This window comes from Perna viridis, chromosome 14 (assembly GCF_037379345.1).
Source record: "Perna viridis isolate PV_CMFRI_1.1 ecotype Kerala chromosome 14, ASM3737934v1, whole genome shotgun sequence".
In the NCBI taxonomy this organism is placed as follows: domain Eukaryota; kingdom Metazoa; phylum Mollusca; class Bivalvia; order Mytilida; family Mytilidae; genus Perna; species Perna viridis.
Genome location: NC_142458.1, coordinates 7,988,879 through 8,014,839, shown reverse-complemented (window position 1 = coordinate 8,014,839; position 25,961 = coordinate 7,988,879). Strand labels below are relative to the sequence as shown.

The window sequence follows — 25,961 nt, the reverse complement described above, 5'->3', positions numbered from 1 at the left end:
TTGCTTCGATCATCCAGAAATCAAATGGACACATTGATTTTAGTGGATAAGTGATCGTGTTTTTGTGTTTGTGTTTGTTTTTGTTTTTGTTGTTTGTTTGATTCCCGGGATTTTTTGTTGCTGCTTTATAACAACGAAAAGAGCTTTAGGAAATGTTTACTTTTTGTGAAAAATATGTTTATAAACATGAAAACTGCTTTCCATGAATTCAATTTGACGAGAGGATTTTTACTGAAATTACCCATTTTTATTTCAATGCATTTATACTACCCGGACACTTGATATGTCGTTTTAAAATGCAATATTTTGTGTCCAAAAAACTTTTATTGTAAAAATTTTGGAAAAATATAATTACAGTCATAAAAATAATCAAATTCAATATTAAATGAATGTGTTACTTCGGAACACAATAAATGTGCCACACGATTATTACTTTTGATTATAAACATTGTTTATTTACATTTTATTCGATGAGTGTCATTTTACGGATACGCAAAATATTTACATAACAAATTAAATCATCCAAATTTCGGGAAGGTAAACAAACTTTATCTGTCGTGCCACTGTCAGAAGTACTTTAGTCAACATCAAAAAGTTGTGAACATGCAATTTACAAACAATTCACACTTTGTCAAATCTAACAATTATGAAATTTACACATTTTTATTTGTTTTTAACACATTTTGCAATTGACATGTGTAAGGTTTGCCTAAAGGCGGTGTGAAAACAATAATTTCGATGTACTTACGGATGTAGCACATTATCAAATATCGTGTAAAGTATTTATAAAAATAGTATATAACTGGATAATAACTTGATTGTTAATAATTGCTTTTCTGGTATATAAAAGCGAAACATTTTAGATAGTTCTCATATATCCAATGCATATTGTGAGTCGGACTGGTTTATCGGAAAAATAATTGGAATCCATTATAAATCATATATACATGAGTATATTAGTTATTCCATAATTTTCTATTGGTGTATTGTTTCTCGGAAATTGATCTAGAACCATTAAGCATTGTCTGATCGATGCAACCTTTGGGATTTAGAATAAGAGAACTTTGATCTACTGTATTTATATTGTGTATTGGCTGCAAGTGGAGTTATTGAAGACTTTAATAGACTATACTATCGATTCATGTTTGCCATTAGAAGCTTTGAACACATGACAGTAAGTATAGCCTCTTATCATTTTTTTTAAATTAAGCCATAAAAAACACTCAACTTATGGTTACAGTTCTTTATAATCATTTTAATCTACCTGTTGATTTTTTTTTCATTAATCCTGTTTTTCAAACGATATTTTTTTTCAGATTACACGATTTGTTAAGCGCTTTACAATTAATCTTTTATGACATTCGTAAAATTTTTTTTTTGCAATATTTTAGTGGTTTTCTAGTAGATTGTAGAAAGGAGGTGGTACATTTGCAATTTTTTGTTGTGGTATGGAAAATAAAGAACGGGTCCAAAAACTTCAAAGGGGGATTCCGATACAGAAATTTATAGATAGGAGTTCAGTAAATCATCTGCCCATTTTCTTATTTGCTTAGAAGTTTTAAGTTTGCTCAGATTATATGCTCAAAATTAACAATGGTTTTAACCACCACTTCATAAATCCGCTACTGGTATACCGTCTTTTAAAATAACTTCTCATGGATTTCCACATGCTTATGCATTTGAAATCGTACATTTTCTTCTATTACTGGCTGTTCTATTGTCCTCATGTTGTTTCATTAAACAACTGATAATAGAACAAGAGCAATTGTCAACTTGTTGAGTCACCATACAAATATTCTTACTAGTTCATTTTAAGAAAAGTTAAGTTATCATTCTGGAATTCTTAAGGTATCGAATCCATTGATTTATCGCATCAGTCATGTTTGTCGGCAAGTCTCTACTGAACCTCGTTTTCATTCACAATACAGTATGACACATTCTTCAATTTTATTGCACTTTTATCACTTTTCGCAATCTGTTTCCATCCCTCTTTTCATCCGTCAAACAAAAGTCTTCTTTTGTATGGAATTCCACCTGTTGAGTCATCCTGAATGCGCCCTGAAATCTTTATTGGAACAATATTATTCCTCGTGCAAATTGGTTTGTCTTCTTATTAGGGAACTTAATCCCTTCATTATGGACCTCTTAATGGGAAATTTGAGACATCTTTATAATTGCTAACAATGAACAATGTGTCATGTTATTGGAAACAAAGGTCACTTATTTACACAAATTATTTGGATTGTCCCCCCCCCCCCCCGCCGAATTTTATATATATCCATTAGTTTTAAAGTAATGATTATACGTCAGCGAATGTTTTTTGCATAGTAGATAGTGTCATGCTATACCCCTGACATTTTGAATTAAACGAATAATTGCTAACGACAGAAATTTAACACTTTTGGGCCGGGAAGTATATATAGAAGTAGTAGTACACATTCATGGGCGGATCCAGATATTTTAAACAGAAGGATCAGTGAAAAAGAATTTGTTCATTTTTGTTAAAATTTCGCATGAAATTGAAATTTTTCAACAAAAGTGGGGATCCTCCATCGGATCCGATAGTATAACATACTTTCTGAGAAAAAAAAAAGGAAATGACGATGTTAATAAATTTATGCATACAATTTTAATATTCATTGAATCACACAAATAAAGCATTTCAACGAACGCACGCAAAAGAATTCTCCTTATGGTAAACCTTGACAATTGATCGAACGATGCCCTTTTGCCATTGATGTAAACTCCGTAAATGGTTGTTAGTCATGCTAGTGTTGTTTACTGTTGTCTATCAAGATGTTTTATTGGAACCATAAATCTTCCCTTATTTTCTCCCCGAACCTGATTCTTATGGAAATAAATGTAACTATCTAGTCGCTAAATAATGCACCAGTGGGATGGAATTGTTATCATAAATTTTCCATTACTGAGAGGTTGAAACTCTGAAAAAAGTGATTCATACCGTGCAGTGGGAGGAAAAAGGGGGTTATGAATAATTGTTTTGGTCCATCATAAATTCCGAAATAAGGGGAAAAAACTATTTTTTAAATTGAATGCATTAAAATATGTGAGACAGAGAAATGTTCGCATTCATTTAATATTCTTTTGATGATTCTGCACACATCTACTTTAAATTACATTTTTTTTAAATGTCTTTAAAATCGTTTTTTACACTTTGCACAGTAGCGTATTCATTTGAATCTCAATTCAATAAAATTTCAAGTTAAATTAAATTTCTTTTGCAATCCACGATGTGCAAAAAATCTTCATTTATAATTAAATTTTCTTTACAATTGTGTAATGAATTGTCGAAATTTCATTACTTCCGAATTGAAACTTGAGAAGGTCAAATTGATTGACATGCAATTTCGTCAATATCCTCTCTTGCAGTATTTACAGCTTTCAGAACTGATAAAATTCCCTGCGAAGCTTGGAGCCATAATTTCCGATTATCCAGCAACACGTTGCTAGCTTCCCATCGATCCACTGTAATCCCGCAGTAAATATTGGGATTGTCGTCTGCTCGGTTCCATATTTTCTACTGAATTATCATAATTGGAATATCCACTATATTATACAATTCTTCGCTTAATTTAACGTAACGAAGTGTCTACAGAATATATTTAGCTTTCGCTGCCAAAACGTAGATATTCTGCAGTTAGTGATGTACTGTGGATATCAGCATCAACTCTTACCGCCATAATCATATACTACAATAACCAGATGCTAATAAACCTATAATTCTACAAATTAATGTGAATTTACTATAGTTATGGCGAAGAAGGTAGGTTATCTACTTTTATTATTATTTTGACTAATTGTGAAATCGATGGGTTATCGTTTGAATATTCGAATTTTGTAAATTTCAAAAAACATTTTTACAAGAGCTTATAAAGTAAAGTTCTAAGGATATGATTCAAGCTACTTTGGTCAATATGGATCCTCTAAACGAGTCATCTTAAATCACAATAAGTACCAGTCCATATAAAGTTCATGGTTCAGAAAAACCAACCGAACAAATGACGCTTGTTCGGTCTACATTCGAGAATGCGGGAACTTAGTACACAAATTACAAGAGCTAATTTTAATTAGATTGGGTCTACATATGCTATATTACGTAACTATATATAGTCCTTTCTGTATTCAGATCTTTACTTTTATAAAAATCCATTCGTTTCCCACTAAAATCAATAAAATCAAACCAAATCAAGAACGATTACTCTTGCAAAGTGTCAATTTAATACACAATCGATATAATTGATACAACCAAATAAAAAAATTGAATTTTCATGTGGTCTGTAATTACTTCTGAACAAGAAAAACAATTAAATTCCGTGGGTTGCTCGATTAATATGATTCCTGTCTGATTTTTATAAAGACTGCTACTTAATATGCAAGTACATATTAACACTTAAATATGTCACTCTCGTTTTATTCGTTATGGGCTCTAGGTTTCCATTACATTTTCTCTCCACGATCTGGTCATTTGTGCCTGTAATTCAATGATTTTCAGGACTTCTAAAGTTATTTCACTCCCCTTTCTGATGAACCCCATATGAGAAAGCTCTCCTCTAGAGTAGATATACCAGAACTATTCAAAAAAGGAAATTCCATTAGAATTCCATTCATTCATTTCGGTATAAACTGTATCATCGTAATATCTTATGTAACATGGAAAGGATTAGTAATTGAGGATTTTTTTTATCCTATTCATAAAAATTGCTCAACGAAAAGAAGACTCTTTACCTAATTAGCTTTTCGCACATGTAATGGTTTAAGTAGGATTAGAGGTAACATCTAAAGTCAAAAGGATAATACCCCTCCCCCAAATTAATTTTACAATGGGATTTATTTACATTGTTTTGTTTAACTTGTTGCTAATACAATACTCGTAATAATTACTCTTTTGTGAGTCAAAGGCACCGATTTATTTACTAAAATCCGTTTTGTCATCTTACCTGTTTTAAATATCATTGCGCCTCAAGAAAATATTTCATATTAAGTGTTCATTGATAATTTAACGGTTGCATCTACCGTGAAACGGGACAGTTTTTTCGTGTTAAAAGCAATTAGTGTTCAGTGTTCTTAGCTGTAAGAGGAGTACATTGTATTACTACACTTAAGGTAAAAAAATGTTCGTTAATTATTCGTTTTGTACCTCATTTAATAGCAAAGATTTAGGAAACCAGGATTCGGATGTACTCGCAAGGGTAGCGTCTTCTGCTTTTCTAGAAAAGCACGAGTTTTTAGAAATTGCAATATATTATTCTTAAGGCTTCTGAAATAACGGTCGTATTTCGACAACTTTCTGGCTTCAGTCGATTAACGTGAAACAGAGCTACCTATATAAGCCATAGGGCACTAAATTACATTTACCTAATTAAATTTTAATTGAAATTCACCTAATTTAGACTGGCAATCAGCTAATTAGTATATATATGTTTTTATGGTAATTAATTATGAGTAAATACCTTGACAGTGAGCTTGCAAATCGTTAGCTGAGCTTTTGTGAAACAAAAGAAGTCATAATGAGCGACTCAACGGGGCGGTGAAAATGAGTTCATCTCTAATTTTGTCAATTTATCTATAAAATTTCGGACGGGCTTCAGAAAATTCAAATTCCTCACAACTGCGAAATCTATTGAATGCTTGCTTACATATATAATACGAAAGTGCCGACAAAAGTCTTTCATTTGAATCGTGTAAGCTGAAGGCGACTTAAGGTATGTTGTGCTCCCTAATATGTTATAACCCTTTTATAATGTGTAGTAATAATGAAAAAGCCATTGTTTCGGTGCGTTTACATATGCCAGGAAATATTTTTTAAATCTGTACATTTTGGTACATTTTCTCTGTAGAAATATTATATGGCGTCGAATGTTTAACCAAAATAAATAAAAAGACATCATGTTAACGGACTTTCGTTTTGTGGAAAGTAGAATGTTACCTACATGCAATGTTCATGTTTGTTCTTTGCCAGTACTTTAGACTTTTTTTGACTATTTCGGAACTTCTACACGTAATTTATATTCATATTTTTCTTCGAGATATTATTTTTCTGGACCCTTTTAAAAAAAAATCTCCGTATCCGCCCCTGCAATTACTGTTAGTCTCGATCATTTTGCCATCCGCGTACAATTTTGTATGTAGAATTTATCTTTGTTTACTTCATCATTTATTGGAAATGAAAACAAGAATCAGAAATGAATAACAAATATTTACAAATGACTTGGCTTGGTTTGTAATGTTCCCTTAATGTGTTTGCTACAGCTTGGGTTGTTGACAGAAATCTTGGCTTCTTCTGATTAATTAGATAGGATAATTGGTTCTTTCGTAATTGAAATATTTATCATCCGCAGTTCAATGCAACCCGCGTTAGATTCTCTCATTATCTACGTCCTGGTTTACGTCACTTAGTTTCCATGCCCTGCGTTACATTATTTCACTAGTTTTGATAAAGATATGACTTCACACAATGAAATCTATGATTTGTCCGAAGTGTCATGGTTTTCCTTTCTTCTTTCGTCTACCCCGGACTATATTTTTTATGAGCAACTCGGCAGGTGTTTCTAGAAAAGCAGAGAACTCTTACCCTATCGGTGTATCTGGTCCATCCTCCCAGTTTTTAATGGAGTCTGAGTTGCTCATATACTTTTGTTTCTTTTTACGTATTATTTTGGTAATTTCATGTTCTTTGTTGTGTGTGTCTGTTTTCCTTGTCTTTGTCCTTGAATTACGTTCTTTTTATTTCCATAAGAATCTTGATTCCTCTTTAAAGCGAATCCATTTGGGGCTTTAAAAAATGTTAAGACAGGTGTTTGGATTACCAAGGTTAAAAACCCATTTAAGTTGAAAGAGAGAGACTACAAAAGTGGCTTAGACATTTTTTTTTTTTTGGGGGGGGGGGTATTATGGGTTTGATTTACACAGGGATCATCTTCTTTTTACCTGTTTAGCATTTAAATTAAAAGAATACACTAAGACACCTGTCATGGAAACTTTCCAAAATTAACGTAAAGGGATAAAAGACATCACTTGCAAATTTCTCCATTTTTAAACTTTGTAATTCAGTAAACATCTCCTTCCATTATAGAGTAAATGTTTTTTCTTCAGGAAAGAGTTCATTGACTCCTAATCCTTCCAAGACCATTACATTAGTACTACCACTCGACAATCAGCATCTTCCCAGAATCTTCATGCTTCTACCACTTTAACTTATGTTTACGTAAAACATGGTTCAAAGACGCATCTCATTCTTGTCACGTTTGTAGTACCATGAGCGATCGCGTCAGTATAATTTCTCATCAAAGAAATGTTTACTGCGTAGGATAGCGTATGTAGGCTTCTTGAAATAGTCATGCAGTGCCTCTTTGACAAGACATGCTTCATCCTTAAATACCAATCAGAACCACTGTATAGATCATAGCGCTACATAATTTGTTTTCTTGTCTTGGTTATTCAGTTATGACTTGGAAGGATTGTCAATCTTCCCATTTTTATCTTTTATTATTTAAATTGTATTTCTGAAGACATGCCTTTTACAGTGGCAGATCCAGAGGAAAACAGATGGTCGGAGATTTAAATCCGCCTATTCTGGAAAATTTTGTTAATTTCTTGCAAAATTTGGATAGAAAATGAGCAATTGATAGCCCGAAACCATCCTTTAAAAAAATCGGGATCCACTCTTGAATTACCATTGCAAACGCGACGTGATTTCACCTTAAAGTATTTTCAACGACCACCCCCTTTTCTCTCTGCCTACCATAGTTGCATGACTTTGGTTTCCCCATGGGAACCCCGCTTTCGTGGGAGTACTTGATTTGTAGTAGAAATGAGTGCAATAGTTCGACGTATCATATATATACCTTAGCGCTGCAAAACATGTGCAGCTGTAAAAAAGGATTGTAGTTACACCAATGTTTCCTGCTCTAACTAATCATTCAAGTTATTTTTAGTCACCTGTTATTCTACCTGTCTGAAAATTAATTAACAACTTCTTTCATTCATTAAACACCGGAAGTTCAGTTTTTTAGAGATGCCGAAGTTTTTGCTAGAGATTGAAATTATCCATGTCTTGTATTTTTATCTGGATTATTTAGGAGAATATTTATGTTGAAGAATTTGTAACAGTAGAAATTGTTATTTTCATGCACAAACATTTATCATCGGTTCAAATTATGAGTTACTTATATGGGATTAGTCGCCAAATACCCGTCAGCTCCCATGATGCATCGTTTTTGAAAATCTCGAATCAGCAGAGATTTCAAAACAAATAAAATAATCACCGTATCAAATATTTGTACAATACTGAGTAAAATGTATGGTTGATTGTCAATTCGGGGTTTTTAGTATTTTTGTTCGTATTTAAAGGAATTTTCTCGTTCTCTTTCCAGAGTTTCGTGATAGAATCTTCAGTTCTCAGTAGAACAGATAAGCTACCAAGATGAAGTTTCGTCAGATCAGCTTCAAGTCCTTCCAGAAATCAAGGAACAAGAAAAAGAAAACAAAGGAAGCCCAACCCGAGTACCAAAACACACAGACTACGTCAGTCGACGACAACGCTAATCTCGCTTCTATACCAGTCGACAGCTCTGAATATTTCGAAACTACCCAAGCTCAAGATCTTTCGCTTCGCTGCTCACTAAGGAGGTTTAAAACTTCCGTGACACCTCGTTCGAAATACGTCATCAACCGCCGCACTGCTGTTTCCGACGACGAAGACGACGATATTGGAAGTAGTCTCCAATACGAACTCGACGATATCGACAAAGTTCTTAACTCCGGACGCAAAGAAAGAACCCGCATTAAGACAAACCCTTGGATTCCACAGCGAAAATCTCTGCACGAAGATCAGATTCTTGATTGTGTTCCAGAGGGCGCTACTACAGAGGATTACCTCAACGTCTGCATCTTAGCCGAAGAGGCGGGGAAATCGTACCATACGTCAGAAAACAAAGACAATACTAAAACAAGTTGTGCAAGACAACTAGATTTAAAAGAACTGAATACAAATCGATGGTCTATTATTTCAGAAGGAGATGTATCCATTGATCTGAATTCTCCAACTATAGAAGAACTTAACGAGCGATTTTCCCAGATCGATTATCAGGTGGACTTCAAATACGAAGAAAATATTGACAATGTTCTTGACGATGAACGTGAAGCAAAACTAGCAAAGAGACTTTCAGTGAACGATTTGCTAGAAGATTATTCCGAAGAATCAACCGACTTATCTAATAGTAGCATGGAGATTTCAGACAGTACAAGTTGTACTGGTTCCGTGAGCAGCGAAGAGTCGACCGAAAGCCAGCTTCCTTCGGGATTTACGAAACTATTCAACTGTGATAATCACATGGAAGATTCTATCGACGCTGGTTATTCCAGTCTCAGTCGTGATTCTCGTTTCCCGTCGACTTCCGACTCCGACAACACAGAACATTCCGATGAAGAGGAAACAGACACGACTCTTGTGCACGCCAATCTTAATGACTGTGTTTCCGTTGGCGCATGCGTTAACTGTGAATCTGCCAGAACACTTCCCGATATAACAACCAGTCTTCAGGAGAAAGTTAATCAGCTCAGAGCAGAAAAATTAATCGTCGAGGAAAAGATTAGAGAAGCACAAGAAGACGATGTCATTCGCATGAAAGAAACACAGCGTTTTCGTAGATATTTACCTGTTTACAAGAAACAAGTGCTTTTGAAAACACTGAATAATTTGAAAGAGAGACTAGAAAACCAGAGCCAGCGATTACAGAAAAGTTACACAACAGTCTTGTCAATGCAGAGAAAATTTTCTCAAAGACACAATCCATTTTTTCTTGTCCCGAATACGAACTTTCACTGAAAGGACTTTATCAGCGGAAGGAAATAGTGCTAGCTCATTAACAATGTTCATGAGTATTCATACGCAAAACTTAGAAGTTTTGAAAATAAGTATTATAAACGGTATTCAGCTGGAGAAAAAAATAATCATTGTGTTATTTTTTTTTTTTTCAGATATTAATATCTGTGTTGTTCAGATGTTGTTAAATTATTTTGGACTTTGAACTTTGCTACTAAAGTTCAATATTATTGTTGTATGGTGCTTGTAAATATTCTGATAATTTATTGAATCTATATAAAATGAAATAACTAAATTTATGATTTTGTTTATTTTTTACCGGACTAATAGTTACAATGAAGTAGTATAGTTTCTAACCAAAAGGGCGTACGCGATTTGTCAGAACCACAACAAAATGCAACAATAACAAAGCGACACTAGAAACGAACAAATAGAAAACAAAAACAAATATCATTAACCAATCAAAAAAAAAATCAAAACAGTTAGGAAACGAATTAATTAATTACAAGACACAGAAAAGAAACATAAAGAAACAGATACACGAAAATCATAAATTTAATGTACAGGATATCGACTTTTTTGGACAGATAACGTTTATACTAAATAAAAAAAAATGCATCGGAAATTTAATGAAAAGCCACCTAACAAATATATATTAACTAACAAACAGTTTCACGCATGTGTGCTCTATGACTAAATATTATGAATTTATAATGTGAATAATTAACGTTGTCTAAAGAAAGTCACATGGTTCGCTATATTTTGGGAGGTTGCTCAGAAATCTCTAAAACGGCGGATCAAAAACTTCGTCCTCGGTCAATTTGTTTTTCTTGGGTCGATATATCATCGTATCAACTCATAAAAGGCTATAATTGTATAGTATTTCATGCTCACACTGTACTGTTGCCTCACGTTGACGTTCTCATTTCATACTTGAAGAGTTAAAGATAGTTGCAATATTATCCCTACCGACTCTTGTTACACAAAAACAAAAAAGGGGGGATAACAAACAAACATATTACAAATTAGAAACAGATCCCTCAGATGGTTTGTATTCTCCCAACAATTTAATTGCAAACACACATCTGCTAATCACAACCTTTTAACAACTGAATTGATCACTTAGCGATGAAGAAATAACAGTAGGATCTTTGCTGAATAATCAAATGGTTAAAAGAACTACAGAAAAAATACGAGAATAGAGTTATAAGATCGAACAAAATAAAGGAAGAAAAAACGAAGCTTCAATGAAATGTCGACACAAGTTCGAGACGTACCATGAAATTCAGATTCCACATATCAATTATTGGCATCATATGCACAGGCAACCTGTCTTCGCTTGACATTCAATTAAGTGAAGTTACTCGAAATCCACGTGAAAATAATGTGAAGTTGGTGCGAAATACACGTGAATTTGACATGAAAATATTTTTACGTGGAAAAATGTCTGTGTACAAAATGGGATTTTATAAACAAAAAATTAATATAACCACCCCGTCACATGGTCTCTATACTTCGTGTTGATTTATAACATTGAATATGTTGTAATTTATGGTGTGTACTAACTTGTCAGGATATAAAGGGCGCTTTACATTTTCTGAAAAATGGATCATCAAAATAAAAACGCACATTACTACATATCCTTTGTAAATTGTGATTAATTTGACAGACATCCTTGATTTGTTTGTATAAGCTGCAACTTTGCTGAACTTGTTGAGAAAGAAATAAATTCTTGTTCACGATCCTTAACATTCTTGGTTCACGATCAAGCAGCAATACCTAATTGATAACTAATACCAATCTATTCAGTATCATTTCGATCGTTTGACAGCGTGACAGCGTTCTTAATACAACAACCGATACTCGAACGACCGCTATATTTTTCTACCCGCTACTCATAAACACAATGAATGTCTTTGCAATGTAACCGATTTGAATCATGTCATGAAGAACACCCTTTACCTTGTTATACATACATGTAATAGACCCATTTGTGGTAAGCTGGTGAGCATACTCAATATACACTTCCGCGAGGTAGGGCTTGGTTAGAACAAAATTAAAGAATAGTCCTCGCGGAAGTGTATGTTGAGCATCATTATGCTCCACGTGTGCTCATCAACTTTCTAACAGAGAGCACCATTCAGACTTCAGATGAGATAAGACGCGAACGATAAATGATTGTTAGGGGACGACCATTTGATTCTGAGGGGAGCTGGCAAATTTTGTGGGGTCAGAATATTTATTTTCCACCACATTATTTATTTCCATTCAACTGTATGAAGTATCTGGACTGATATCAGAATATTTATTTCCAACTTCTCAAGGCCAGCGTATTTATTTTCAACTTTTTCAGTACCAGAATATTTATTTAAAAATCTACCAGGATACAACATCAGAATCAAATGGTCGTCTCCTTACGCGCCCTCAGAAATATCTACAAATCCCTACCCCAAAAAGTCCATTCTATAATCTGTGATCATAAATGGATTCATAGTTTCTTTGTTAAGAATACCAATGGTGGTAATAAAAATATATGTACAAATAGAGGAGAGTTTGAGAGTACATAGTCCGTCTTCATCGGTACTTTCTTAGTCTTGGATTCCTTCTTGAATGCATCGAGATTGATAAAAGAGGATGTTTGAGTGTGGCACATTGACAGTGCGCGCTCAATCCGGACATGTTGTAATGGAGTCGCTGTAAAATAACAACCACTTCAAGGACTGAAATATATCAGTTGAGGGACCGGAACAATTCTGAAAAAAAATACTGGAGCAAAATAAATGGTTAAAATCCATAGAGCAATGTACGTGATCGTCCTACCCAAAAAATCACACTCAAAGTGAAAACCATAAAACCATGACAGAAATAGTAACGAAAAAGAAAAGAATTCAAAATGCAAGAAAGTCTATCTTAATCCCCCCCCAAAAAAACAACAAATGATTGTTCCTTAACCAAAATAACGTTCCGTTCTACATCTGACGTCCTTGATTTTAAGTGTTTAACCATAACGTAAAAAACAACAGCACAGGAAGCAGACGAAGCAATCAATTTCGCAAGATAACTACCAGAAAATAATTACATAAAGCTTCAGTAATCAATTTGATTTTAGAGTAACCGATAAGCCTCACTTAACAGGGCGATAATTCAATGCCGCATTGCAACTTCTTTTCTCAGAAAAGACAATCAAGTTCAATGGACACAAAGAAAAACAAGGAATTGGCGTACCAAGGGATTTTCAAACGCGGAAGAGTGTCCAAAATTATCTGCCATAAACAAGCGCACATGTAAAAGACTTTTCCAATGCTTGCCGTTATTTTGCAGTGTCACATCCATAGGGGTTGCAGGGGGTTGGCAAAAAAAATGTCATTTGTATGCGTAAAATTGACAAAAAATAGCAAATAATGTCCTAACACCCCCTTTTTCTGAGGAACCACGACTGGCACCCCTCCTTTTCAAAGTGTCTGGATCTGCCCCTGTTTTGAGAACAAATGTTTTGTATGATCAGACGGGAGGGAGAACACCCAGTCCAATTCATCCTACATAGGAAAGGGAGAACATCCAATCCAATCCATCCTTTGGAAACGAATGTTGACTATTGATAACAAATACATGTATATTTTTTATCATTGACCTCTCATTGTGCTCTTATCATTGTCACCTTGGGGACCAAAATGACAAATATAAAATATGCTGGAATAACAAATAGAACAAACAGTGGACCTTCAGGGCTAAAGGGTGTCCATGGAACAAACAGTGTTCCTTCGAGGGTCTCCGTGAGGTAACAAGTGGACCTTAGAAGGTCTTCATGGAACAAACAGTGTACCTTTGAGGAACTCCGTTAGTCAACAAGTTGACCTCATAAGATCTCCATGTACATCATTCCTGGATAAAAGTGGACCAGTGATGGTTTTCAAAGCACGTGTACAAAATATTAAATAAACTGGATGATTGTAGTTGAATGTGATATGGCGGATATTTCATGTATTTCAGGACGAGAACGTTTGACAAATCGAACAGACCTTAATTTGTCCAACACGCACAGCCGAATCTTTTTTGCACAAGCCCATTGAAGCAACAGCTTGCAGATAGACATCATGTCCAGGCATCCCACTCATACACAATATTCTGACTCCGAATCAACCGGTTATCATTCTAGCCCCTAAATACCGCGTGCTTATGCAGGATTTTAGATTGGAACAATAAATCAATTATTTTCTCGATTGTGCAAAAACAAATCTCCCCCAATATTAAATTCCAAGCCTCTTGAGAAGTAAATGGTCATTTACGCTATCGGATTGTACAGCTACGTGTAGGTAAGCTGCACATATTTCAGAATCTTGATTTCTGTAAGTAATCAAACCAGGGTAGGAAACTCACTCAAATTCTAGCCCAGTCCTGAATACAATTTGTGTCAAGGAAGTCTATTCATAGACTGAACATGACTTAACGATCGTCGGCAACCAAATTACGTAACCAAGGTAGACATATAAATACTAAAATAACACTCCACGGGTTATTCTCCTTGCAAAGTTTCCGTGAAGATATCGCTCCGCCGCCGATCACACTCCATGTCAAATATGTAATGTTTTAATTACTTTACGTACGACATAGGCGTATAACAATAAAAAGGCTATTTAATATGTGTAGAACTGCAATATTTCAATGATATATGATGTTAACTATTTAAATTTTGACGCAGAGAGCTGGACTATTTTGTCAAATTGACCCTAACATTCGCAGGGAGTAAAACTCAATCGAGATTTGCCAATTTATTTCCCTTGATCTGACTCTGTTCATGAAGATGTCGTGAGCTTCTAATGACGGATTTTCAGAGCTGCAATGTACACTTTTTGTGTAGTAAGTATAGATTACACTGGCGGATCCATAGGAGGGTGCATGGGGTTGGCACCCCTCCTTTTTAATGGAAAATATCTTGTGTGATCAGTTTGATCCCAGGAATATAACGTCTGTACATAAAATGCAAGCACTGTGTACATATATGTTAATTACTACCTGTTCATGTCCGCAAATAAAATAAAATGGTAAACACACATGTACATACATGTAGCAAACAATGAAGTATTTAAAATAGAAAATAAACATAATTGTTAAATTATTATGATATCAAAGCAGAGATGTTTCAATAGTAAGGATGAAAAGAGGTCATGAGGCATATTCATCACATTCAATAGGTAATCTTGAACTATCAAAAAGGGGGATATCCAGTGAAATACAGTAAAGCACTTGTCCTATAATCCAAACGTCCACAACGAGCCTATACCTTTATTGCATACCCTATATCACGCCCATATACCTATATCGCATACCCTATATCACATCCATAGACCTGTATCACATGCAGTATATTACACCCCTAGACATATCTCTATATATCAAACCCCTAGACCTATATTGCATTCTATATCACACCCCTAGACCTTTATTGCTTTCTGTATATCACACCCCTAGACCTATATCACATACTGTATATCACACCCCGAAACTCATTTCTAGTACCATACATATCATACCCACAGATATGTATTGCATACTATATATCACACCTTGCACAAAACGCAATTGAAGTACATTTTGTATTGATAAAATACAAGAAAGAATGAACATAACATTGCAAAAATCTGTTTGATATGCAGTATCGGCCCTCGACCTATATCACCCCGTGGGCCAGTGGCCCTTGAGTAGATATAGGTATGGCCTGTTGATATTGCACGGGATACAGAATTAGGCATGTACTATTCAGTATGGAATGTAAAGATATAGTAATACAATGTACATGTGTATTATATCCATGTAAGTCATAACTGATTATCAATATGGTTCTTTTTTAGTATATTGTCAAGATATACCAGATACATTTATTTAGAACGCAGATAATAAAGTAAGAAACAGGATTTTCATGACACAAGAAAGACACAGTCAATTATATGTCTATGAAAGTGCATTGAAAATGTGTTGGACATTAAAGCTACCAAAAGTAGACCTTTTCTAAGAGCTGATTGTCATGGACATTCTTACAATGTACATGTACAATGTACTAGGTAAGGGTTAAAGGTATACATTATTTATTTATATACTTTGTATGTACAAACTTATTTAAAATTTTCAAAACTGGTGATAGTTATACTGTTTTTATTGCTAGTGTAGAACAGTGTAGTTTGCAAAATTTGCAGTTTACAATTATATGTCTGTGAACAAGAAATTTACACTGAAAAATACATGTGCATGTACTCTAACTATGGTTACTGGCATATGCAGTACAGCATCAGATATTTCCTGCATGAAATTATGATATTTGTAATACAGTAATATATGTATCTATTTTTTTCTACTTTACAATACGACATCAATATTCATAGATAAATCAACATTCAGGGATAGATACAGAGATTTTGAAATGGGGTCCAAACATCATTATAAATCAGCAGGTAGCTAAACTCATACATGGAAGAAACCCTAAAGCAATATCCTTAACAAGCTTTCCATTTTCGGTATTTAGAAGGTTTTTGTCTGGTAAATGAAATGACTTTAATTTATTGTTTTAAACTCATCACTTCAAACCACTTTTTATGATCTATCTAGTTATGAGGGGATGTTGTTTTAACAATGACAGGTGAAAAGTAACCTGTTCTACTCTTACTTATGTTACTTGTTATTAATAGTTATTGAAACAAAGATGTGCTCATGAGATACGCTGTACATTTCTATAAAGTTTGTTATGTTATTTCAAATAAATTTGAAATATTTGAGAGAAAGAAATGTTTGTTTTTTCTTAATTAATACAGCTGATAGAGATATTTTAAGAATAAAATCTAAGAACACTGAAATATAAGATATACAAAATATTAACATTTTTCCGATGCAGTCGGTATAGTTTCGCTTTTTACCCTTTGACCTTATAGACGCTCTTCCATGGAAACGCAGGTCACCTGATCGCAATTCTGTTTCCTGATTGGCTAAATACTGATAACTAAGTGGCGTTCGAAAAAAAACTGTATCGAAAATTGCGTGCCAGGTGTTATATTTCCTGAATGAAATGTAGAAAATCATAAGTAAAAGAAAGAAAAAAATACTGTGTCGGCTATCTTTTTTTAAAGATAGTCTGTACTTGTTTAAGGTAGGACAAAACTATGAATAATGACAAAAATATTGTCTGCAAAATTTCAATCCACCAGTATTGATCACTGTGGGAATATTGACCAGGTGGTTTAAAAACCAGTAAAAACCTGGTAGTTATAACCACCCAACCTTTATTTTTGCCTGATTTGCCCGAAATTATATTTCCCAACAAGAGGAGGTTTCTCCATATCATATGGTTAAAATGCATGTATATTTTCATGAATTTACATTGTAACATTTGGCATATATCAGACACTGTTATGATTTTTTCCCTTGATTTCTTTTCAGTAGTTATCACTTGGAAGTTTTACTAGATGAAGTGAGAAGAAAGTAAAAGTAAAACAGATCATTTCTGTACTGGGTCACTATTTAGGCATGAAACAAAGTTCATGATTCTCAAGTGCTGGTACAAGTATGTGTAGCGTGAAGCAGCTGTAAATGCATATGTCAATATTTCTTAATAAAAAAAAGCTATAAAAACATTAAGCCTGATTTCTTAGCACTTGTATATTTGTAAAACTTGTCACTTGTATTGTAATCTTAAACATTTTAGTGAAACAATCATGTAGAAAAAAATCTACTTCAAAGTGAGCACACTTGCTGATTTAAGTGTTAGGAAATTTGAGGACATCAACGTACGTGTACAGCCAGGAATACCATAAGAAATACTACAAAAGAAGGTCCAAATATATATTGATAAACGGACTGTATAAATATACACTGCGTTAAAACAAATGGTTACTCTATAAAAGGTTTGATCGGGTCATTTAGCTTACAATTTGGTTACTTGAATATTTTTTATTACTTTGAGTTCTGCCTTGACTCAGTGCCTCAGCAGTTCGATTCAATATTCTTACTATATGGCTATATAAGATAAGATAAGATAAGATAAGATAAGGTAAGATAAGATAAGAAAACTTTACTTTGATTCGGCATGTCATAAATACAAAACACGCTCTAAGGAGCTTTTGACCTTAAATAAAACAAAGAGTTAACATAACACGAAACAAGGCAAGGACACATACATCCAAAGCAATACATATATTCAAGCACAAAATAAGCATAGCATGCACTAATTAAAACATAATAATAATATAGCAGAGAAATAAACATAAAAGTATATAAACATGCAGTACTATTTTTCAAGCACAATCCAAACAAAACGTATAGCTAAAAATAAGCATGATATCTAAAAGAAAGTTATATAACCTATATTAATGTTTGCTAAAATCAGCCAGCCCTGTCGAAAGTAGCCAGTCTCGGACTGGCGGGCAGGCTACTATTTATAACTGATTAAATATGAACCCATATAAAGTTCAGACACTACCTAAGATGTAAGTGATTCATGGCGAAGAAACACCCACCAATTGCAAACAAATGGTTTTTTTTTCAGTCTACATATGCTATATTTTTATGTAACGACAATCCTTTCAGTACTCAGATGTGCACTTTTGAGAAAATCTTACGTAAAATACCCAAATCAAGAACGACAACTCCTGTTTAGTGCCAATTTTAAATATACTATTAATCTTTATAGTTTTATCTCAATAGTGCAAACTAAGACTGATTATGTGGCCTGTAACAGTTTTTGAATGTGAATTAAATGTAAATTTTGGGGATTTGATTGTTTAATGAAACATAATTTTAGTTTTGATGTTTTGAATGTGTCACGATGATATTGATTTTCAAGTAACATACACAGATACTTTCACTGAGTTTAATGTTTGTCATTAATTTATCACATATTATATGTACGAGTCCTAGTCATAATATCATGATGTTGACCACAGGCAGATAAAGAACGTGATGCAATCAAAGTACTGAAGTACTGAGTCAATGAAGCCTTCATATTTTGCTCTGCGTCTTACTGCACAATCACATTTCTAATCATAAAAAAGGATTGTAATATTTTTACCATTCTTTCTTTTAGAAGAATTTGTTTTCAAAGACTGTTTATTAGCTGAGCAGCCATGGCTTCTTGAGTTGACAAGACGGATTGGGGGATGACTCACAACCTTTCCTTACTTTTCACACAAACAGATTTGGCAATACACATGCATTTAAAAATATACATGTAAAACCACTCTTCCATGTTTTTTTTTTTTTTTGTTTTTTTGTTTTTTTTTTGCTTTTTTGTATCACTTCACTACATACCTTTTGCTTTTACTTATCATAGAATTGAAGCAAATATTTATACAGCTCCAAGTTCTCCCTTAGTCATACACGGACAGAGACTCTTTAGTTAAACCACTGTTTAATCCTCTGTCCCTGTGTCAAAGCATGTAAATTTGCCATTTTTTGGTGTCTAACTACTTTCAAAATTAATTATTATGACCACACAATCAGACCAAAGCATCAACATTGTAGTTCACCCAAAACCAAGGTTCTTTCACCTCTACTAAATAGAGTTACTAACAAAGTCATAAAATGGAGCAGTTCTGAGAGACGCAAAAAGGGTATTCAAGACTGTGATAGAAACAATCTGTATTTTCATGTCAGTCCAACAACTTGTATCTTTCAGTACTAATGGACCCCATATATTTGTTTAATGGCTAAATCAGATAACTAGCAAGTCCCATTCCTATTAAATGCAATGCTGTCAAAATATTCTAAATAAACAGAAACCGAAAACGTTTGTTAAATAACGTTTTTACTATCTATTCTAAACTTAGACAAAAACAGGTACGTTACACAGTTTTCAACATGTGTTGTTAACATGTAGATATGTGTATATGCATTAAGATGACAAGCAATGATATGAATACATCAATTGGAACTAGGTTTTTGTACTGTTTACAAGTAACACATTGTAAACAAGTCTTATCTTCCAAAAAAAGATAGCCAACGCAGTAAATATTTCATTCTGGAAATAATTGCATCGGAAAAAGAATACATGTTACAAGTATTTGTTGGTACATACAATGTATGTATAGCATGCAATACCTATACTTTAGCTGTTGTTGGATAATTATAAATTGATTCAAAAAGTTCAAACCTTCTTAAGTTTGTAACATGAATATAATCATACATTACACAGCAAAAAAGGGTAAATTATCAGGACTACGAGTTCATGATAGATTCATACCTATTTATCATAAACTAACAGAGTACAAAGAACATTTTACAAATATTGTACATCAATGCTATAAAAAATTAAACAGGATTTAATACAGAAGATTTGACATGATGCTCGTCTGTTGAGATGCATGCGGGGTGACGCCAAAGTACTGAACAACCGGTTGACTGGCAGAAAAAAGGATTCATTTTCCCTTGAATATTAAAATATTTAAAACTTTGTCTCTCAAATGCTATTTTCAGCAAAATTAAGTCTACATCTAAAAATTATCAGGCAAATTAAAGAATATATTTAGATTTGTTATGATTCTCAACTGGAGAAATCCAAGATGGCGAGATGACGCGAGGGTACTAGCGGGGGCTACAGATACAGAAAAAAATTATCCATTCTTTCCCTCAAAATAATCAAAACTTGTTCGCAAATAGTATCTGTAATGAAAGAATTGTGTCTACATTAGGGAGTGCTTTCGTGCAGTAACCCACCTTATTTTATCAAACTATTTCCCGTTTAGCGTCCCCTTCAGCTTCATAAACTTTTCTTCTAAGGTCACGTCAGATAAAAGAATGTCAAGATTTAGAGCATTGATTAGTGTAATGACTTAGTTTATGAAGATGTTCTTTCCCCCAGATGTTGCACGACACGAGTTTTGATTGAGCTCAGCTCATCAGCCAAAAGGACTGTTTACAAACTATATAACTCTACAACTCTATACTTTTTAAATATGAATGAAATATATATTTTTTGTATATGCAGGTATGCACTGACAAACCATGACACTCCCGGCGAAATAGTTAATCAGCTCAAAGGCAATCGCAACTTCTCGGCCAATAAAAAATTCCGAGCACTGCCATAATTGACCGAGGATGTTCCGATTGGCAAGATCGCAAATTACATATTTTAGATACACAACGGTTATTAAGTATTGTAAGTTAAGAAAACATTGCGATGTTTTTATTATTGCCAGGGGCGGATTCTGGCGGGGGCGTGGCGGCCGTGCGCCCCCCTAAAATTTGCAAAGCATGGGTTGTCAGGGGTAGATTTAAGCGGTTTTAGGTTGAAACTAACTTCTTGCTAATTTTGTCGCAAAAGATATCTAGATTGCCGAAAAGATATCTACACTGCATCCACTCTAGAAGAATATTTAAAAAAATTAACTTAAAAAAATTTTAACTGTGCGCCCCCTAAAACTAAAATCCTGGATCCGCCCTGGTTGCGAAAAATGCGACATGCAAGAATTTCTCAATTTACACTAAGCCATGGAGATTATTCTTTCGGCAATGTTTCCTTAAACTATTTGGCAACATACAATACGATTTTTTTATTTGGGTTAACTTTCTGCAGTGTTTAAGCGTTAAGATTGCCACATTTTCCCCTCTGTATCTAAACTGGTGGTGCTACTGTAACAAGTCACCCCAATCTATAGCACAACCGTTGAATGAATGAAGGGACTTTATAAAAGGGACAATATACAAACTTCTATCTTGTGTATCATTTCCTATTAAAATGCCCTTCGCACATATAACGTTCTTTGTTTTTATAGTTTTTATCTATTTGTTTGGTAGTAATTTTATCACTAAGACACAGGAACCAAATAAAATAGAAAAAAAAATTAGGTGTCAGTCCCTGTAAGAATCAGGCAGTAAGAGAAACATGGTATGAAAAAAACCCCATCATTTTGATAGTGTAATTTGACTATATGCACCATCAGAATCAAGGAAAACAGACAAGAATTTCCATATCATGCTGAACCATTGAGTTACAATTTCATTGAAATGCACTAAAAAATGAACATTTTAAGGTCAGATGACTCTGTTAAAAACCTTATTTTTCTAAGATTCTATTGAAAAATTTCTACGCACAGCCAGTGATGCAGAGATCAAATAATGGTCTTTTCAAATACAGAAAGTATCACTGAGTGATATTACATTGTCAGATCGGTGGAGTTTTGGCATGCATGTTTCTTACTTTTTCCATTTTGCCTGATTCTTACAAATACTTACACTTAACAGATTAAGACAAACAAAGAAAACTACAAGCAATTGTAATAATCATCTGCTGAACGAAAAACGCAAACACATTGGAAAAGGACAATTATTTTATAATAATGACTACTGTTCAAATAGGGGAATGACGAAATTACAATGTACAATGAAATTTTATTTTTATAACTAGGAGTAAAATTCTAAAACAGCAGCCAACCAGAAAATGTTGAGTAGTTCTTCCCCATCACTTTACAATGGCCTTCGTTTTTGGTGACTCTAATATAAACATGTTGTCCTTTTCGCGCCTAGAATTTAGAAAAGTATTAATTAAAAACAAAATCTGCTAATATGACGCAGGTTATATGCCTGTAGGTGAATTAAGTTGAATATATATTTTGTATTCTTTTTACAGTTTTACATTTTTATCTAAGATTTATTTTTCGTCATGTTTTAGCAAACTATATGAACATTTTTTTTTTGGTTAAAGATATGGCACGGTGTCAGGGTCAAAAATATGCATTTTTGCATATGCTTAATTAATTATGCGTATGCTAAAATCGAATACTTTATATGCTAAATTATTTAAGCATATGCTGAAATATTGAAGCATATCCTTAATTCGATTAAAGCATATGCTTAAATAAATTATTTATGCATATGCATAAATCAAATTATGCCTATGCATAAATAATTCATCATACTTTGCATATATCATTAAGCATATGAAAAATTCGACTTAAGCACGTACATGAATCGATATAAGCTTATGCAAAATTCGATTTAAGCATATGCATTTTCGAATTAAGCACATGCTTCAACGCTTAGTTTTGACCCTTAAACCGCGCCGTGTAAAGGTACAAAACTAGTAAAGATCCGTGCTCGTTCCCTCTCAGGCTGAAATCGGGTTTTCAGTGCTTTTCAAGTCATAAGCAATCGTCATGATGACTTCGTCCTCTATTTGCACCAGGAACTTTGTGAAAGGTCAAAATTAAGAGTTTCAGCAGGAAAATTAAGTATTAAGTACTCTAATGTCTAAGAATCAGGCACAGTATGTATAGTAAGGTATGAAAAAAAAGACTGTAGAGAATTCATTGCTTTTTCCTAGTATTTATACTTCATAACCTCTACAAATAACCATCAAAATGTTTGTAAAGTTTTGCCTTTTTAAGATGTTGATGGGTCAAAATTTGTAGAAATGCACTATACAAAAACAGCCAAGTTTGCATCGCAACGTCGCCGCTGTTTCGGAGTATGATTTCCTTTAAGGTAGTAGACCTGGGGTAAGGTAGGTAATCCAAATTGAAATGGTTTTAGTCACTAGAATATTTGAATGACTCGTTTATATGCAAGCTTCAAAATGATACTAATGTTCAAGGGAAATAACTCCAAGCAAGGGTTCAACTTCTAGAACATATATGTCTGCCTCCAGCAACTCAGCTCTATGTAAAATAGGAAATTGAAGAATTTATTAAATGTTTCAAATGGGTACATGTATCTTGCATGAGGTGGGAAATGTTTGAAATGACCCCTTCTTTGGCGAAGCAATATTCCTTTATATGAAATACATTTATTCAAATTGAATTATGGAATATTTTGTGGCAAGCCAAAGTGGGCGAAAACGAGTGTCTTCTAATATTAAAAAATATTTTTTGATATTAAAAATTCAATGGAATTATTGTTTTAATACTACAAATTGATTTTCTAATATTAGAAAATGGATTTGTTGTATTCAATTACATGTACAATTTTTAATATTAGAAAATCATTTTGTAATATTAAAAAATGTGATATATTATATGATATTCAAAGTGGGATTTTTTTTGTTTTTTGTTTTTAATATTAGAAATTTATTTTCTAACATAACAAATTCATTTTCTAACATTACAAATTCAATTTGTAATATTACTAAATGTGTGATATTTTGTAATATAACTAAATCGGGTACTTGTGATATTATAAAATGAATTTTTAATGCTACAAAATGAATTTATAATATTAAAAAAATATTTTCTGATATTAAAAAAATGCTTTTGTAATACCAAAAAAGCATGTTCTAATATTAAAAATGATTTTTTCTAAATTATGCTTCAGTTTGGCCAATGATTCAGATTTTCTAAAACAAGCAGTTTTTGTTTGTAATATTACTAAATGTGTGTCCATATTGTTCAAAATCTGAACGATGAATGTCAGAAGACTACTAAGGGGGTTTTTAACGTCCTTGACTACCCTGTCGGGTCTTGCACGGACGGAATGTCAGAAGATGTACTGCAGTTAGTGTTACATCATGTACAAATTTAAAGAAAATTATGGGAAAATTTTGGGGGTACTTCAGGTCTACTATCCTAATAGGGTATGCAAGTCTCATCATGTGACCCCGTGATTTCACGAGAATGTGTCCTAGCCTACCATTCAAAAGTGTAGAGATTTGTCATTTAGAGAGCGTCGAGTTCAGTGTTATGGGCAAAAATCTTTCTGTGTAAAAATACTGATAAAATGACAAATAACTATTTCTACATGATACATGTAGTAAGAAAAAACATAACCAGAATATTTTGCATTGTTATACAGCGTTTCGAGTAATCGAAAGTACACAATAAAATACAGATCTGTCTTCGGTTTTCAATACGTTCTACATCGGAAATTCCGGTAGAGAAAATAAGACTAGAACGAGACTTAAATACCCTATGACGTCATAACTTACAACAAATATGACACTTGCAACTTTTCCGTTACCCCAACCCGAGAAGCCAAATGATTATCTTTGCCACATTAAGCTAGATTGCACTTTTTATAAATAACTGAGAGGTCCCACTCACATGGAATACAATAATGTTTGTAGCTGTATCCTGGTCATGGTTACCAGGGGCGGATCCAAGATTTGAGAGTGGGGGGGGGGGGGCGTTAATTGAATTAAATGCCGTGCAAAGCAAGGCAAAAACTATTATGGTGTGAAAATTGTGAAATTTTTTTCTTACCGATTTAGGGGGGGGGTGCGTATGCCCGGTACGCCAGTCCTTGGATCCGCGTCTGGTCACCACGAGAGTCCGTCCTAGAATTACCCTTTATTCGTCCATCAACTGAAAGCTCTGTTGACAGATGATCACCAAAGGAATCACTAATCGTAGGTACCAGTAACGGGAACAGTATAAACTCCCCTCCAACGAATATACGTTCTCTCATACGATATATATGAGTATCTGTTAGTACCTGTATAAATTATTTATTATTGGAGATTGGTGTCGCAAACATAATCTGGATTCAAAGGCAATATTTTCCTTCTTCAAGGTTCTCACAAATATAACGCCGAGTCACCAGTGACGTTAGATAGAACGGATATGACGTTATTGCGTTTACTTTCATACGTTCTACTTTTCAAATTAAAAAAAAATACGTTTATGGTAAAGCAAATCTATTACACGGAGCATTATTTTCTGACGTCATACAAAAGTTTGTATTTTCAATGAGCAAAAAGTGTTTGAAAAGATGCAAAAAATGCCTTTAAATCAAAAAGATTTCTGGCATAAATCTATATATGAAAAATTGCAAACATTAATTTTATAAACACTTTTTCAAGGAGGAGATACTTGGCGCCAAAATATTCTATAGAAATGTTATGGGTATTTTAGTTTGTTTAATATTACAAGATAAGAAGTTTGGTGACCCTCTAATTTTCTTTTTTAAATCTGAAATATTCTTACACAAATTTTAAAGAAATTTTATTCACTAGTTTTTTTTAACAGTAAGCGAAACTGTGAAAATTCCCTACAGAATCTATATAGAATTCTGAAAAAAAATCGCCCATAGTTAGGCTCAATTATCTCGAAATTAGTTTAGGTGATCTTCGTTTTTTATCTTAAAATTTTACAGTATGTTAGTTCAAGGCTATCTTGAATAAAATTTGGAAAATCTATCTACTAAAAAT

At 33.5% G+C, this 25,961-nt stretch overlaps 1 protein-coding gene and 1 long non-coding RNA gene across 6 annotated transcripts; both read left to right on the top strand.

The window, feature by feature from the left end:
* The first annotated feature begins 872 nt into the window (after positions 1 to 872).
* LOC148598008 (uncharacterized) lies at positions 873 to 10,139 on the top strand. 4 transcript variants are annotated; one of them, XM_088561206.1, is made up of 2 exons: positions 873 to 1,174; positions 8,394 to 10,139. In XM_088561206.1, exon 2 carries the CDS (start codon positions 8,444 to 8,446, stop codon positions 9,845 to 9,847), a length of 1,404 nt encoding a protein of 467 aa, XP_088417332.1. In that variant the 5' UTR covers positions 873 to 1,174; positions 8,394 to 8,443; the 3' UTR covers positions 9,848 to 10,139. The 4 variants fall into 4 exon arrangements, with proteins under 4 accessions (XP_088417332.1, XP_088417331.1, XP_088417333.1 ...); XM_088561205.1 differs by lacking the exon at positions 873 to 1,174 and adding an exon at positions 3,646 to 3,784; XM_088561207.1 differs by lacking the exon at positions 873 to 1,174 and adding an exon at positions 7,886 to 7,944.
* A 4,471-nt stretch (positions 10,140 to 14,610) lies between these two features.
* LOC148598007 (uncharacterized) lies at positions 14,611 to 17,408 on the top strand. Of its 2 annotated transcripts, none has more exons than XR_015918350.1 (3): positions 14,611 to 14,701; positions 15,694 to 15,903; positions 17,273 to 17,408. It is a non-coding gene; the product is annotated as an uncharacterized LOC148598007 (long non-coding RNA). The 2 variants fall into 2 exon arrangements; XR_015918349.1 differs by having other exon boundaries at positions 17,270 to 17,408.
* The last annotated feature ends 8,553 nt before the right edge of the window (positions 17,409 to 25,961 follow it).

Coding starts and splice junctions, on each gene's coding strand:
- LOC148598008 (XM_088561206.1), top strand. CDS start 8,444: ATGAAGTTTCGTCAGATCAGCTTCAAGTCCTTCCAGAAATCAAGGAAC.